Here is an 18,439-nt window from a genome sequence, read left to right on the forward strand (position 1 = left end):
TAAATGCACCAGATAGCACTTTTTTTTTTTGTACGTAGTTTTTATAGCATATATTAAATATTTACATCCTTAACCACATTATTTAATTTAGAATCAATAATTTACCATGTCAAATTTGGATCAATATTAAGTTTAGGAGTTTATAATGATTATTATATATCTTCAAAACTTGGAGAGATTTTTGCATTAAAATAAGTTAATTAATAGATAAGCTGAAGAGATATTCGTGTTCTAAATTTTACAAAATTGCTATACGTGTGGACACAGCTATTAGTCCATATCTCATAAATTAGGTTACCTTATATGGTTGGAAAGAAAATAGTTCAAATGAAGTAATAATTGTTGTTAGATGAGAGAAATGGTGCAGCTCCAATTACCCGAATGACTCATAAATTATTTTTAATTGACTATGCCATGGAGAGAATTCACACGAAATTATACGAGTATGTACATGCATGATAGATTAGTTCAATCCAAACACGGTAGAAGGAAGAGCTTTCTTGCTGGTATCAATGAATGACTCACTTATACAGGCAATAGTAAAAAGGAAGACTTTGGACACGTGATTAACACGTGTTATTAGGGCTTCATAGTTTGGTAACAAGTGGCAACTAAATGTTAGTTCATCACAATCTCCTCGTTGGCCGGTTGTCAGGTCAACCATTTCTAAATGGAATAACATAATATTTTGAATGATATAACACTGCATGTGCAAACTGTAACTCGTTTTGAACTGCTTATACATCTTTACAGCAGAAGTGTGCGATATTTTATTACTGTTCATGTGACCTATGCATAATAATTGCGTATCTATTATGAAATTTTATAAGTAGTTCATATAGAATTGCAAATTATTCAAAGGGAATTATACTGTTCAATAATGGTTGACCTAACAAATGTCTTTGCTCCAAATCCGTTAGGTTCAGTGTTTAAATCTTGAGTCTAATAATTGGGGAACGAGAAGGGTGTGAGAACGGAAACAAGAGCGAGGGTTTTTTTTTTTTTTTTTTTTTTTTAAAAAAAAAGATAGTTCACCACAAATCGTGTACAGTACAAGTTGTACGTATCTGAGTACGTATGCAATCCAAGTATCAATATTCCAAAGTACAACTGGAGTCCACTAAAAATTCTGAAAAACAAGTTTCTTTGAGCCACGTCGGTTTTCCCTTGCCTTTAAAAATTTTCTTCTCGTTGGTGGGTAGCTGAAAGTTTGACATGACAGTTTAGGATGGTAAGAAGGTTAACGTTGTGATTCTATTGGTAATTGCATAAATAAGCATGTTTTACCCCGAGTCACGATTGAAATGGGGATTATATCATGGCACATCTATCATTTTTTTTTTTCAAAAAAAATCCGTAGTCTATATATGTCACATTGAATAAGAACTCTTGTCGGTGATATGATAGGATAAACAGAAGAAACATATTTGCTTTGGTACAAATGTGCTTGGCCTCAGCCCAGTTGGCTTTTGTGGTCAAATTAAAATAGCAGTAATATATTTATCACCATTTAATTAGAACAAGTGTTCATGGTGTTGGTTTTCAGTTACTCTTTCTTGTTGAACCCTGTATTTATTTACATTATTGTACAGATGCTAGGTGGAATCTAGGCTGCCCTATTGTGGCCTGTGAGAAGAGCACAAAATCTATGGAAAGTTGGCATTGAATTACCAATCGGGAAAAAGAGAATGGCACTCCCCGATTAGTTGGAAGTGACATGAAAAGAGCAGTTAATGCAGAACTCTTCACCAGAAAAAAAATACACATCAATAATAATAATGATTCCACGCCACAGACACAGAGCTGCTCCAAAATTTTCCTTCCGGATACAGAAGTCAAAACTTCAAGAGTCGCTCTCCCAATGACGGGACAGTTCCCTGGACTCATGAACAATCGAACAATATGCTACGTGTGGCTTTGATTTTGCATCTGATAGTGAGAAGGTGGGGTCGAAATTTAATTTGGTCCACCTGTAGAGGACTACTCTGGCATCTGAAAAGTGGTCGATTCCGGTCAATCAAATCCCATAAAAAGTAATTCTGGAATGATTTGGTAGTCCCATATTCCCCCCGTGCCCTTGTTCCTCAACAAAATCCAAATAATTCCCACTCCCAAAAGGTGGTGGTGATTCATTTCTTGGAAAGAGTTCTCGAATAGGTGATATAGATTTTTTTGAAGTAACGTATTATATTATTCTGTGGATGCAATCTTTTACAAGGAATACCTGAAAGAAATTTTTTTTTTTTTAAAAAAAGAATGCAACTTTTGAGAAAAACATATATATATATATATATATATATAGCTTTCAGTGCTCTTTAAAAAGAGAATCGAAATGAATGAAAATCAACCCGCTTCGAAGAAGATTTCTTTGTATTGTGCCTGCAATTTTCACAATCGTAGTGTCCGGCCGTCATGTTACTAGTACTAGTATAAGCTTTCAGGTGGTTTATCTTGGAGTAGTAGTACGTACTGTCTGTATCTTTCATTAGCACCGTCTCAAGGAGTCTGATCATTCAGGTGCTGTTTCTGGGTTCATTCTTGATTAATCCTTTGCGTAGCAATCAATAGCGAAAGCGAAGTTCCAGTGATGCCTCTTTTAGCTTTCACAACCCCTCAGCCACGAGTGTAATGGGGACAGATAACAAAGAGGCATCCGGCGTCACCTCTTGCGGAATTATCCCTAATTCCCTATTCAGGGAGAGTGTGTTTCCAACCCGTAAGAAACACGAGAAAGTTCGTCGTGCTATTCCACTATGAGAAACTACAATTTGGATCCACCTTTGCATGCTTATCCATCTAATTCTTCAACTCCAAGTTTTGATTTGGTGGGAATTGTGATCCTAGATTGTAGTTAAGCAATACTATTATGTTTCTTGAGCTTCATGGAACATACTGCTAAAACGTACATCTGGGTTTGGCTAATTAGGCTTCCATATGTAAGAAAGTTTGCATCAAAATGGTAATTGCGTTTTTCGTATATACGTAACTGCTGTGTGTGTAGCAATGGTGGTAGCTAGTTAACCTTTTCAAACTCCAACATAACATAACGTGGCATGGGAGAAAAGAGAAAAGCTAGTGATGGAGCTGGCTTACGTGCATTATCCGGAATGCACTGTTCTCCATGGTGACATGCTGCTATTCATCAACAATGCAACGGCATTTTCAAACCACAAATTCGACATATCATTTTCATCACTAATTAAATGCATGCTATATTTATGAGCAAAATTTGGTGCTTAATTATTCAGTAATTTGATCCTCAGTCTCGATCATAACTCGTAGTTAAGGAACATTGATCAGCTTCTTTGCGTAATAAACCACTTGCTAATGTCGGAGCTCTTGATGATTCGGTTGATCGAGAAAAGGAACGTACAAACCAAAGTACACTTTCCTAGCTAGTAGCACTTTAATGGTTTATTATGCGTATATGTGGAGGAGGAATGACAAGTTTGAAAGCATTACTGATTTAGGACAAAAACAATATTAATATGAAGGAGAGGAGAAGAAAGACGGAGTGCACTTACTCAAAAACTAATAGGTAATAAGAAAAAGAATTATTATTATTATTTTTGGTATGCCTCGTGCATTCTTTTTTTTTTTTTTTTTTTTTTTGTCTTTCAATACTGTCAAAAGGGCAGCAACGTGAATAATATATAGAAATAATGCTGAAATTTTGGGTTTGTTAATTATAAACTTTTACTTAGTGGAAGGTTCAACACAATTAGCTAGCAGCACTTGTGTACTTAATGCATGCATGGCATGCTACTCCTACTTGTTAATAAGCAAGTTGAAGAATATTTTATTGGAGAACGAACATATTTCAGCAATGATAAAATGGAAAAAGAGAATTTTTTTTTTTTGGTGTTTGGAAACGTGGTTCGCTCGCTAAAATAAACAATTACTATGAAACAGCGGTCTTAGCAGCCTGGTAGTTTGACTGTCCGACCTGTAGAAAATTGAGAGTCAGACATATATATAATATGACACTGGGTTGGTCAAAGGCAGAAAACGTCAATAATACTTAAGAAGCTGCGGAATGCAATTAAATTACTAATACATATATGTATCCAACATGTTGTAGTAATAATAAACCGTATGGAAATGCGAGTGAGTGGGAATGGATCACACTGCTTACGTTTAATTATTAAGACGGTGATTATGTTTTTTAATATTTCGACTCCAAATTTTTTTATTTTTATTTTTGAAAAAGGAAGAGGATTCTGGAAGCCTGCCTCCCGTCGATCATCGATGTTTAGCAGTATTGCCTTGTGTCGTGGCCTCAAATGCCCAATTCTTTACTTTCTCTCTTCTTCTTCTTCTTCTTTTTTAATTTAAGAAAAAAAAAAAAGCGAGTGAAACTTCCCATATTTGGCAAAAGGCAGACGTTGGTAAATACTAAATCATGACTCCGTGAATCTGTCTTTCTTCAATTGGCAAAAGTCAGCTGCCTCATTATTTTTATTTTTCTTTCCAAATGACAAACTGACTTCTCTTCGGATTAGATTTAGTAGTATTTGTATTAGTACCATTTGCTGTTGCTTTGACTTCTTTCATTTTTCCTAACATGCAAAGGAAGACCTCCGCTCTAAGCCCATAAACAAAGATATATAGTCCCTGTTTACGCACGTTCGACTGGCGACCCAAAGGAGAAAATGATAATGGGCTGCTGGGTTTCATTTTGCAGATTTCACGGGTGCTAGGCCGCCACTCCGATGGATTCAAGCATTCAACCCACTTCAGAACTCTCTCCCAGCCGCTTAAGCTGGAGTCCGATCAAAAATCTTATACTAGTAGTCAACTCTGATAGTGATTTCCCCACCATCAATCAGTTGGCCCGTTTGCCTAAACTATTTTTAAAGGAACCCAGTTCTCTAGGCCCATAATTTGTTAAGGGGCTGCCATGATAATGTGCTTGTCCAACAACCCCGATGGATGCATACGCTAGCTAGCTGTCACTTTTTTCAGGTAGACTTTTCTAAGTCCTTTTTTTTTTTTAATTTAATATGAGTGAAAGGATTTATATATCTTTTTTTCAAATCACCCAACTCATTTCTGTCCATCCAAATTGATTCTTAAATAGCACAACAACATTTTAAGATATTTCAATTGTCCAAAATCTCTTCTAAAAATATGCATGTATCACACACACAAAATGTGTTTTGTTTTTATGAGTGGAGTGGAAAATTCACGACGCATCATACATTGATTATTTATTTATGAGTGGAAAATCTGATAGAGCTTTGGCAATCCGGTCATCTTTCAATACATCCAGACAAAAACATACGACCGGTGACACATGAGAAATGGTTAAAGCGTGAGCGAAGCGTTTCGACAACGGCTTTGCGCACATTTTGCTATTGAGGTTCCTATAGCCGACACCGCAGGTGGTCCAAATTTGTAGTACTGCTTGCTCATCAGTCCTATCCTCTCTGGGGGAAGAAAAGCAAAAGATAAACTCTTGCTCACCCCCTCGTCTATTCTTTTTTTACGACAATTCAAAGAGGAAGCCCCTAACCAAAAACGCGTACGTACGTATTTGAATTACACATGTTGAGAAGACGCAGGAAAAACTGAAAAAGGGATGAAAGATAAGAATATGCAAGATGTAACTAGAAGTATGAATTCTATCGTTTCGACAAAAAAAAAAAAAAAAAAAAAAAGCATGAAGTTTTCACCTTTCATATATTCTGTATATATGCATTGTGGGTGAGAATGATCCTTTCATACACTTATAAATGAACTTTTTTTTGTATGTTGCAAATTATCTAACATTTTGACTTGGAATGAAATTGTAACATCTATACTCTTTCAAATTTTTATGAATTGACGCGTACAATTTTTTTATTCCAATTGACGCGTACAAAAAAAAAAGAATAATTAACAGTAACATTACTACATGAATATATTACACGACAGATAAACGAGTTTAACATGTACTAATTTTTTTTATGATATTACTCATATTATATATCAGTTCTCCTTATTTTATCACGTTTCCTTTTTTACTTTGCATGCCATAGTGGAGTATTTACTGGAAAGGATAAATTCCTCTTTGCCAAACGTACCTTTAGATCTAATAAAGTTAAGGGCCTCTGAAAAACATGGTACAATTATTATATTGCTGCCTGTCCCCACCTAACAAATAAGAACAAAAGACGCAAAATTACAAGAAACTATTTGTCTTCCGTCCCCCATTTTTTTTTTCCTTCTTGTCTTGTGAGATAAATTTTGTGAAACTCAAGTGTCACGCGCAAGGTTCATTACTGGAAACACAAAAATACTAGCGCACCCTTTTTTTGCAAAGGGCGCAAAAAAAAAAATTTTTTTTTTTAAAAAAAAAAAAATTGTTTTTACCTGCTGCTTTTGTTGATTCAAGGAAGTTTCCGGCCCGCAACTGCCAGCATCTCTATATAAACCCCTCTCAACTTCCACCTTTGGCTTCCCACATGTAACTACCTCTGTTCTATCTTCAGACACGCTCTCTCTTCAGCTCCTTCCAACTGTAAGTTCCCTTTCATTTCAGTTTTTCATTTACATTTTTATTTCGTTATAAAAAAGAACAACTTTGTATATTTATATCCTAGCTCGTTTTAGATAAATCATTAGTATTATCTGTTGTTAAAGATTTGACTTTTCTAGATATCATAGAGCTATTGTACATAGACACTCGACCTATAATATTTACACAAAGCTTAAGACTTTTATAAAGCTTTGGGTTATATTACTACAGACCCTCCTGCAGCTCGCTGCGTAGTTTTGTTCCGAATTCAAGAAATGAATACCAGCAGCTGTATTGGACTTTCCACTATGAAACCCTGTCGTAGAATCTTAGTTAGCTGCAAGAATTCATCCCTTTTCGGATTCCCATTTCTCAACTCTAATTATTTGATTACTGACAATTTGTCGAAATTACAACCGAATTTGAATGATTTACCTGATTCTAGCAATAGGGTTGTAGGTTTTACTAGAACAAATACTCCGAACTGGAGAGCTTTTTGTTTATCTGGTTCGGATTCTGGACAATCTAGGTTTTTTTCTGGCTGTCCACTTCATACGAGTAATGATAGACTTGTTTCAAATAAAGTAAATGTTGCGTCGGATGTCAGGAACCATTCGACGTCCATTGAATCTCAAGTTAATCAAAACAGCTTTGAGAAAATTTATGTTAGAGGAGATTTACATGTGAAGCCCTTGTTGATTGAGACAATTGAAGAGGCTCACAAGGTACTGGAAAATGTAGAAAAAGATAAAGATAATGAAGCTAGGGTAGAGGTAAATGATAGTTTAGGTGTAAATATAGATAATCTCAACCAGCGCTCGGATGGGTCAATGGTTTTTAGATCGACCCTGAAGAGAGAGGTGTCTGAGGTAGAAAAAGAGGCTTGGAAATTGCTTCGAGGGGCTGTTGTAAATTATTGTGGACTCCCTGTGGGGACTGTTGCTGCTGCTGATCCTGCTGATAAGCTGCCTTTGAACTATGATCAAGTCTTCATTCGTGATTTTGTCCCTTCAGCTCTTGCTTTCTTGCTTAATGGTGAAGGAGAAATTGTCAAGAACTTTCTGCTTCATACCCTACAACTACAGGTAATGTGATATGTAAACCTGTCTCTGTCTAACACACACACACACACACACACACACACAAACTCACACCCCCCCCCCCCGGGTGGCCCCAAAAAAAAAGTCAATTTCACTGTTTATGTTAAGGTGAGCATGAAGTTTTATACATAAATAGGTTTCTTATGTTGTAAACTGTAAACTCTTATTGTTAGGTTTCTTATGGTGTAAACTATTGCATGCTGCAATATTTTTCTTTGTCATCTCAAATGTTTAAGTTTCATGATAATTCTTCTGGGGCTGTTACTAGTCTTCAAGCATTTGAGGTCATTTATTAGTAGAGAGCCCGCCCTCAAATTGGATTAACACTTTCCTTTGTTGCATTTTTTTTTCTTATATGTCCAAACAATTTCCTTTGGTGCATTTTTTTTCTTATATGTCCTGAAACAACTTTCTTATATATCGGTAAAAAGATAGGGTTGGATCCTTATGGAGGACCTTTACTTTGGTCTTACCTTTAATCCTCCCCTGACATACCCATTTTTTTCTTTTTTCCCTTCCTTTGTTCAATAGCTAATGAGTTATTGAGCTCTATTTGCCTTGCTGTTACAAATTAGATTAGTTAAGCTTTTTCCTTGTTTTGTTAGTAAGTTTCTATGCATGACAGCTTATTTTTTAGTACATTTGCATGGATACAACTAAAGTTATGCACTGCTTACTTTTTAGAGTTGGGAAAAGACTGTGGACTGCCACAGCCCTGGACAGGGGTTGATGCCTGCCAGTTTTAAAGTTAAGGCTGTGCCTCTTGAAGGAAGAAATGGAGAATTTGAGGATGTTTTGGATCCTGATTTTGGTGAATCTGCTATTGGACGTGTTGCACCTGTTGATTCTGGTAAGGTTGCAGTTGCTATGAAATTGATCCATCAAAAGTTCTTCAAGATGTATATCGACTCAACTGTTGTTTTATTCACTGCTGCATCATGAATTTCTCTCCAGTTTCACACCTGCTCATTGTCAATTGTTGTGTTTCTTCTGTTCAGTAATCTGAACATTCGTTTAAGGAAACCAAACTCAAATTTCATTTTACTTTTAGTTCTTCCTGAACCACATTCATCAATGCTTGAGGCTAGTGTAATTTGATCTTGGAGCATGATGTCACATGTCAACTGAAATGGTTCCATTTGAAGTCTGTGAAATGTTGAACTCAGAATTTAGATGGGTATTTCTACAAATTCTACATCTGCATATCTTTTGTTTGTATGCATGTTTTAAAGGTCTGCCTATTATCTGAGTCAACATCCTTGATGCCCTTCCCAATTCATTCGAATATTCAAAGGCATGTGAATTTTTCGTGTGTTGGGTGAGGGGGTATGTTTGGCTAATAATAATGGTATTTCCAAAATGTGACAGGTTTGTGGTGGATAATTCTGTTGAGAGCTTATGGAAAGATCACAGGGGATTATTCTCTGCAAGAGAGGGTTGATGTGCAGACAGGCATCAGATGGATACTCAATTTGTGTTTGACTGACGGTTTTGATATGTTTCCTACTCTCTTAGTCACTGATGGGTCCTGCATGATTGACAGAAGGATGGGTATTCATGGCCATCCTCTCGAAATCCAAGTAAGTGATTGTTTAGTTAGTGTACCTACTGTTAATTATTTTGCATGTAAGGCCTATTTAATGTGACATAAATGGAACCAAAGGAAGTCATCTTAATTTGATTTTCTTACTTATGCCATATGTGGTGAATTATTGGAAAAGTTGGCTTTTGACATGGCTATTTTAAGTCCTTGCAAAAAATTGAATGCGAAATCTTCCTCATCACTTAAATTCTCATTGCATGTATACTCTCAGTTTCCATTTTTATTTTAACCTTCTTGTAACTTTTCGGTTCCATAGGACTAAAAGAGTCAATAGTAATAGAAATTCTGATTGCTTTTACCGTAAAAGTTTTTCAATGCCTGAGAGGTTGCTTCATCCTTTTGCTTTTCCGTTGCTATTTAATGCGAGCCACTTTCATCTATTCAGTTGGTAGGGTAACTTACAGCGGTACTTGTGTATGCTCTTGACCTCAATTGAAGTCTTTCTTTCCCTTTTCATGAGTCTTATTGACCTATTATATGCATTTCAAAACTCAACAATTTTAGCTGATTTCATATCCAGCTGTTGTATGAAGAAATTTTGCATTTCAAAACCTCAACAATTTTAGCTGATTCACATCCAGTTGCTTGATGAACTCTAGAATTGGAGTAGAGTTGTCTAAGGATGTGCAGTCATTTGTCTGACCATAGGCAAGTAGCGCAGTCTTTGTCCATCTAGATAGCTAGGTAGGTGTTCTAGTCCAGTATATTCACCAATCTTCCTTTCGCTACCTCCTGCATAGGTCTTCACGAAGAACACGCATAATTGCTCTTCTTCCGCTACTGTTTTAAAATTCTTTTTCCATTATGGGAATTTGATTTTGTGTTAACTTGGTGCCTTCTCAGTCTTTATTTTATTCAGCTCTACGCTGTTCCCGTGAGATGCTTACTGTCAATGATTCAACAAAGAAGCTAGTTGCAGCCATCAATAACCGTCTCAGTGCACTTTCTTTTCACATAAGGGAGTATTATTGGGTGGACATGAAAAAGATCAACGAAATATATCGATACAAGACAGAAGAATACTCAACCGAGGCGATCAACAAATTTAATATATATCCAGAGCAGATTCCATCTTGGCTTGTGGATTGGATACCTGAGAATGGCGGATACTTTATTGGCAATCTACAACCTGCTCATATGGATTTTAGATTTTTCACGCTTGGAAATCTTTGGGCTATTATATCATCGCTGGGAACGCCTACGCAAAATGAAGGTGTACTCAGTTTGATTGAAGACAAATGGGATGACCTTGTGTCAGACATGCCTCTTAAGATATGTTATCCGGCTTTGGAGTGCGAAGAATGGCGCGTTATCACAGGCAGTGACCCTAAAAATACGTGAGCATCTGTCTTTTTTATTTCTTTTGCTTCTATGCACTCGATATCGTAGGGTTGGCTCACCGTGAAATCCTACTTCGTGCATTCATGCTCTAATATGACTTCATCTAATTGTCAAAATCTAATTTGCATGTAGGCCATGGTCTTATCATAATGCTGGGTCGTGGCCAACACTGCTGTGGCAGGTAAGCTTCTTCTAAATGTGTGAGGATTGTCTGTTTATAAGATTTTCAGCTCAGTAACTACAAGAGGAGAGATGTTAAGGAGAACATTTTTGAGAAGTTTTATTTTTCACTCAAGTGCAGTAATTTAAACTGTGTGCGAGAAAAAATGGCAGTCAGATATCATGCATTTACTCGTGCGAGAGCGGGATACTTGCATTGTAGTTCTTCCACCCTCTAATTCTCTCTCTCACATGGCTGTCTCATGATGTTTCAGTTCACGCTGGCTTGCATGAAGATGGGCAAACCAGAATTAGCAAGCAGAGCATTGGCTTCGGCTGAGAAAAGGCTTCTAGTGGATCAGTGGCCCGAATATTATGATACCAGACATGGAAGGTTTATAGGAAAACAGTCTCGACTTTATCAGACGTGGACAATTGCTGGATACCTTACCTCTAAAATGCTACTGGAAAATCCAGAGATGGCTTCAATGTTGTTTTGGAATGAAGATTATGAGATTCTGGAGAACTGTGTATGCGGGCTGAACAAAAATGGGCGGCGAACAAAGTGTGCACGTGTTGCGAGTAGATCACCTAGTGTGTCTGAGCCGCTGCTACCACAAATAAAGTAGACACTACTGAGATGCTTCTTCGAGTGGAAATTTGAGAACAACCCTGCGACAATCACCTTGCCTGGCTGGCGCTTTAATTATAAACTACTTCTAAATAAATAATGCTGCTAAATTTTAACCGTGCTGACAATAATTATTGTTGTGTATTCCATTTGACACACATAACAGAAGCTGCTGCTTTTTGACATGTCATAAGATTCTGGGAATGAACAAACGCAATTGTATTCTATCGACGTAGAGACCATCATTTTATGCAAGCAGTGTTAGTTTTTATTTCATCTTTGTCAACCTCAGCAATGATATTTTCTTACTTGCTAACCGCATTCATGAATTCCTGCTCATATACCCGTCTAATTTGACGAAATTGAGATGATATTGACATGATAAAGAGTCGTCTAGGAGAAGATTCGAAAAGAGTCCCAAAAGGCTTGTGGGCACAAGCCAAGTCTTGTTTTTCCCGGCGGGGATGCGGCCTAATTTGACCTACCTAGCAGTGGTTGTGAGGGTATCAACAACTAATGGGAATAAAGCCTGGAACAGTGCAAAAGTGGCAGCAGCGTGATGACCTTGTTAATTGACAATGAAATGAGGCCTACAACAGAACCACTGATCAGGAGATCGAATGTCATGTGTCCATTTAGAAAGGCACACATCCCACACCTAACATACTACATAGTTGGCAAAACCTGTGGAAAGAAAGGATTGAAGCTTGAGAACTCCTCTCCGAGGGTACAAAATCATTATTGTTTTGTTGTTGGGGCGGGGGGGGTCGAGAAGCATATAATATAGGCCAAATCACTTTCCGAGCTCATCGTTTGGTTGGAACCTGAACATATTGAGACGGCCATCTCCGAGGCGTCGAGAATAGGTAGCTTTCTTGTATTCGTCCCACGTAAATGATCTGTAAAGGGGCGGATTGTGTGGCGTCACCATTTCGGGGATTGGGCCGATCCTTGCACGGAGTGGTGGGGAGGCGAAGTAGGCCATTGACATTCTGGACCGGTACCAGCTCACCGTGGCTCGGTGTTTCACGCTCAAGAACCTCCCGTTTGTCATGGCCTTCAGCATCACATCAGCAGCGGAGAGTTGCACAAAGTTAGACACTAGAGATTTTTTTTCTTTTTTCTTATTGAGAGAGAGAGAGAGAGATTGTCGACGACACCATAAAGATCAGATCAGAAGTTACTCAAAGCGTATGTATCATAGGAATGTGGAGTCAACTGTGGTTTTAGAGTACTCCATAATAAATTAATCTTTACTCTGTCTCATAATAAATTATTATTGTTACTAAAACTGTGGTGTCTAGGTAGCGTTAATAGATACCTACTACTATGTTGCTCCCGGAACACAAACAGAAAAAAGAGGGAATCGAAAAAGTCTGTAGCCTGTGGTCTAAGCGGGAGCAGGGGGAGAGAGAGGGAATGAATTGTTATCAGAATTGGGGCATCCGTCAATCCAACTGCGCTCTGAAATCTATTCCATTATTGTTGCATCAGATCAGATATCTCCATCAAAGGAAAGGAAAACTCCCCACTCCTCCAGTTCAGTTTCAGTAGTTTCAGTTTCAGTTTTTGCAGCAATCAGTCAATTCATGTCATTTGCCAGACCATATATAATATACGGCTATGAATTATGATTACCATTTAGTATCCTCAGTATTAGTAGTCAGTCTATATATTAGTGGTACTATCACCAGCAGCAGCAGCAGTAAGTACTTATTTAAACAAAAAACAACCAAAAAAAAAATTAGCAGTAAAAAAAAAAAAAAAAAAAAAAGGAGTGAGGAGGAGGAGGACCTGTAACACGTCACCAACATTGACGAAGAAGGCTTGGGGGTGGGGATCGACCGGGACCCAAACCCCGTCGTGGAGTGAGATTTGGAGGCCACGGACGTCGTTGGATCTGAGGAGGGTCAAGATCTGAGGGTCAGTGTGCTCGCCAAAGCCGATCCGAGGGTTTTGATGGCGAGGGTCGGAAGGTGACGTGTCCCAATGGGGAACGGGGGGATAGTGATTGAGCCTGAGGAGGGAGTCAGCGTCGACGTCTCTGACGAGGGCGCTGAAGACTGAGGTGTGTGGGACCCCCAACCCTTCTGCCATCACCTCCAATATCTCGCATGCCAACGCCCTAACTGCTTCTACATAACTCCTCACTGCGCACCTGCCACCGTTTCACCTCACCTCATTACTCATCACTACTCATTCATCAGTCCCCCGCGGCACAAATACAGAAAATGGCCCATCACAGCTAATAATAATAAGGCTATGGCTATTGGAATTAATGGAAAGAATGGTCTCATCTGAGAGCATTTTTTGCTTTTGCAGTCAGTTCGCCCTGCCACTTTTCTTCTGAGTTTAACTGCTAAACTGGCCACTGGGAAGAAAATGACCGTATCCATCTGGGAGCTTTCCAGTTTCTTTCTTTTTATTTTTTTTTTTTTTTTTTTTGATTTGATTGGACCTTGTTCGCCACAATGATGATCGTTTTGACTTGTCAGTTGATTCTAGTAGTACTACTACTACTGTATTTCAATTGAACGTTCCTGCAATTTTTATATATATATATTTTTGATTAAATGATATGATATGGTTTGAAATTGAAAGTACGTACGTCTTGTACTTTCAAAAGCAGACCAAGCTACATTTCTTATTTCCCTACATATTAATATAATGCATGTAGGGAAATTCAGCTAGTCTCACAAAATTAAAAACATCTCCGGTACGGTGAATTATGCACTCCATTTCGTGGCATAACTTCTCTTCTTTATTCATTTTTGGCAAAGAAGGATTTGGAGACATAAAAAAAGGAAAAATAATTAATTATTAGTCCAGTACTACTGATTTATATTTTATGAAACAACACGTCGACTTTCGATCAGATACCCAACAAAAAAAAACCTCTGATATATTATATAAATAGTAGTAGTAGTTGTAGTAAATAAAATAGGAAAGCGTGTTTTTTTCGAATTAAATTAAATGTGTGAAGGAGTGAGAGACAGAGAGAGTTTCTCTTAATCCAACCAATTTATGGGCTGGCCGGCCGACTTAATGTGACAAGAAGGATGGTAAGTCAAAAGAAAGACTCATCGTGTTTTGTGTAATTATAATTATAATAATGACTACTACTAATAGCCAGGCGCCAGCCATAGCCTAGAAGTAAGTAGTAGTAAGTATAGTACTTAGATTTAACATACCAGTAGGCAGTAGTAGAAGAAATGGAAATGTGTCCCTAGATTTTTTTTTTTTTTCTTTTTTAGTGTACTCCATATTATATTCATCGTCTCCAATCAGCATCTCGATCAGCGATAGCTTTTAACGTTTAATCAGCAAGCAAGGCGAGTGAGTGGATTTTTTGTTGAGCTTTTAATTAATGGCCTCTCTCTCTTTCTTGACTTGATTAGTTCTAAGTACAAAACATCTCCTCCTAATTTTCTTAATTAAAATCACATGTTATCTTAGTACCAAGTCCCCTTCACAAATCTCTAAATCATTTAATTTCACAAATATCTGTTTATATGTACGTTGTTACGTATGTGTGAGCCATAAACAAAAAGGGTTAGTTATAACGAATCATAGCCAAGAAGAGCAAAGTCTGAAACATATACATATGCAAGTTGGCATAATCAATCAATAGCCTCGACGACCTAATTAATTAATTAAAGATGCATGGACAACCAAGATTGGTTCTGTTTTTTTTTTTTTTTTTTTTTTAAATATATATATACAGTACTACTGCTATTGAAGAAGGCGTGACATTTTTATTTTGCTTTCATAGCTCGCTCCTTTCTCTCTACCAAAGTAATAATATGTAATCTTCCAAAAAAGAAATCTGAGTAGAATCACCAATCCATAGAATGATTGAATATTCATAGCTCGCAAAGTAGATGGAATGGAACCCTTAAAATAAATCATACTACTACTACTACTACAGTACTACTACTGCTGAGATGAGACGCTCTAGTGACATTCAATCGATCGCTAAAGAAGGCATCTATCTTCCACATTTATGTCATCTCCAACTAAAGTTCAAAATCTCAACCTGCAGGATAAATCAGGGAGGAGCCAAGCTCTCGAATTTGCCATAATAATTAATTAAACGTGCCTAGTGCTCGCTTACGTTGTCTATATGGATGATCCTTCAACTCAACTGTCAACGCCGCGCGCTAGCTCCTTGCTATTTATAGTTAACAAAACCAAGAAACACAGAGGGACGGAGTTGCTGGCATGGTGTAAAAAGAAAACACATGCAAATGTATGTAGCAGGAAGATTTTAGTGCAGGAGGTTGTTGCTGTTACCTGAACTCGATAGCGTCGGCGGAAATGGTTTCGGAGGAGCGAGCAATGGAGGCAGGGTTGCCATCAAGAATGAGATATTCAACCTCTCCAACGTCTCCATTGCAGCCAATGTTCCTGCAGCCGTAGCCATAGGGCTTAGAAGGGCCTGCCAGTTCTTTCTCGGAGGAGGGCTTTGCGAAAAACTGGTAACTTTGTTCTTCCATTTTGGCAATGATATCATCAGCAACTCCGTGGTTGATGAGCTTGAAAAACCCGAAATCTTCGCACGCTTTCACCATCAGCTTCGAGACCTCGGACCTCCTGTCCGAAAGGTCAATGACAGGGAGCTCGGTGGCTCTTGTTTTCTCATTACCATCTGGAGTTGGAGCTGCCACCACCATTTCTTGTTTGCAAGAAAAAGAGGGGGAGAAAAAGCGATGGAAATTAGGATGTGGAGGGCTTAGGCTTATTATATTACCTTAGGCTCAGATAGAATGAGCGAGCAGCAGGTCATTATATAAATGCACATAAACATGTACTACTAGTAAATGCTACTTCCATTTACATATACATATAGTACATAATTACATATAGTACATATATATATATATATTAATATATACATACGTGTGTGTGTGTATATATATAAATTTATATATATAGAGAGAGAGAGTGGGTGTGTTTGTGCGCGTGCGCGTGCGTGTGTGTGTGTAGAATTAATGTGTGTGCATTAAATAAAGTGGAGTATATGATTAGTATGAAGAAGAGGGTTTGATATGTCACGGCATGTCAAGAAAGAGTGGGGTTAAAGATAAGATGAATCTGTGCAAATTAGGAAAGGAAAGGTAGACATCACCAGTCAGAACAACAGAAGCTAAGCAAATCGATGTCACACAACAAGGCGATGCTGACCTTCTTATTTCATTCTCCACCATTTTTTTTTTCTTCTTCTTCCTTCCTACCCGAAGTTGTCACCATTGCCTGTATGTATACCTCCTCCTAAACTTGGCATGGTGGTCGTAGTAATTAAATTAAATTAAATAGGGGACATCATTACATTACTATACACATAAATTAAAAAAAATCTCCTGCGCCGGAAATAATTTATTGTAATGTCGGGCGTACCGACATTACAATAGAGGCTAAGCAAATGTTAGTTATTCAGCACAATCAATTAATCCAGAGAAAGAAGTACGTGCGTACGTACGTACCAGATTAATTCCTCCGTTTCTTATTCTCTAATAATTCATTCTGGTAGACAATCATTTTAGCAATGACACGGAATTGGTTACGTATGTTTTCAATTCGGTCTGGCATTTTGAGGGGTTGTTAGTTACCCAGCAATCAATCCGATTGACAAAACACACACACACACACATATATATACACACACACAGACACATATAAGGCATCCACCCATCAGACAATTACCTGAATCGTAGATTTTTTTGTAATTCCGTGGAGCCACCGATTTTTTCAATGCTAAAATTGACCGATTAAGATATGATTAGTTACTTGAAGCTTTCAGCTGGGGCTGTGGAATCTCCAACCACCGTTACGATGGATCGCTTTCAACATACTAAATAAAAATCACAAGAGAAGACTTTCCACTGCTCCTCTCATATCATATCATATATCATATATATATATATATATATTTATTTACACTAGTATATATATATATATATATATATATATATATATATATATATATATATATGATGTGAACTAGTCTTGATCCTTCAAATAAAAAAAAAAAAACTAGTCTTGATTCTGTGGAAATCTTGACTCTTGAGGCCTTATTCATAATTAATTAATACACCTTCTGATCTCGCATTTCGAATGATCCTCTCTCTGTTTTTTTTTTTTATCGCTGACTATACCTCTATGATTGATTGAATTTATAGGAATCAAAGATTGCCGAGCATAAAATATATAGGTCAAGGAGCTCTTAAAGTTGCTGAAATATCCGAATGTGTGTCTCTGTGTGTGTGTATATATATATATATATACTAATTGGGCACTTACATAATTAATCAAAGTGTGCAATAAATTGTAGATAGCCCTTTCACCTGCGAAGCTGGAACCAGGTTTTGCATTGCATTCCCATGCATTGTTCTGTCACTCTCCCCCTCCCTTCTCAGACTCGGTGAAGACCGATTGCTTAAAAGCATCCTCAGCTGACCGCCGCTGGATCATTCATGCCTCTCTATCCTATTTGTTAGATTTATATTGTCCGTCTCTTTCTGTGGATGTGGCCCCGATGACTGATGTAAATGTTTACCACTTTCTTTCATTCCTTCTTCTTTTTTTTTTTTTCCCCGGGGGGGGCTGGGGGAGGGGTGGGTGAGAAGCTACATATAGAAATTATTTCGAAAAGGGGGTGGGAACATCGATAAGCACAACAAATGTAGTAGATATTAGTGGGTGGTAAAAGTAAAAGTCATGGTTCGGGGTCTATGGACGTACAGGAGATAACATCATTAATGTAACAAATGGCAAGTAATCCGTATTTCAGGAACTTAGGACGTCCTTTGGATTTTCAAATGATACAAGAGATTTTTTTTTAGATTGACTCAGAAACTTTCCCTCAAAAACTTGCTAGCGAGTCAGGTCAACAAGGGCCAGTTGCTTTCGTGGTCTCGTAGAAGTGGCTAGCTTTCTAGTAATTCTCTCTATTTCTAGCTCTAGCTGGGGGGCCATGACTGCACTATTGAGTACGTACGAAACTTTTTCAAAATTTGCCACCACGCAAATGCAAATGCAATGCAATCGTGGTGATGTCAAGATGAATGTGGCCACCGCCACATATTTGCTCGAGACTTCTATAACTC

At 37.7% G+C, this 18,439-nt stretch overlaps 2 protein-coding genes across 2 annotated transcripts; one reads left to right on the plus strand and one right to left on the minus strand.

The window, feature by feature from the left end:
• Positions 1-6,636: 6,636 nt before the first annotated feature.
• LOC113738022 (alkaline/neutral invertase A, mitochondrial) lies at positions 6,637-11,609 on the plus strand. The gene is made up of 6 exons (XM_027265172.2): positions 6,637-7,584; positions 8,284-8,449; positions 8,968-9,179; positions 10,046-10,539; positions 10,676-10,724; positions 10,978-11,609. The coding sequence occupies exons 1-6, from the start codon at positions 6,775-6,777 to the stop codon at positions 11,329-11,331; spliced, it is 2,085 nt and encodes a 694-aa protein (XP_027120973.1). The 5' UTR covers positions 6,637-6,774; the 3' UTR covers positions 11,332-11,609.
• Positions 11,610-11,879: 270 nt separating this feature from the next.
• Positions 11,880-16,137, minus strand: LOC113738024 (gibberellin 2-beta-dioxygenase 2). The gene is made up of 3 exons (XM_027265173.2): positions 15,627-16,137; positions 13,128-13,491; positions 11,880-12,390 (listed from the first exon to the last, which is right to left on the minus strand). Exons 1-3 carry the CDS (start codon positions 16,004-16,006, stop codon positions 12,127-12,129), a joined length of 1,008 nt encoding a protein of 335 aa, XP_027120974.1. The 5' UTR covers positions 16,007-16,137; the 3' UTR covers positions 11,880-12,126.
• Between the last annotated feature and the right edge of the window lie 2,302 nt (positions 16,138-18,439).

This window comes from Coffea arabica, chromosome 3e (assembly GCF_036785885.1).
Source record: "Coffea arabica cultivar ET-39 chromosome 3e, Coffea Arabica ET-39 HiFi, whole genome shotgun sequence".
NCBI lineage: Eukaryota > Viridiplantae > Streptophyta > Magnoliopsida > Gentianales > Rubiaceae > Coffea > Coffea arabica.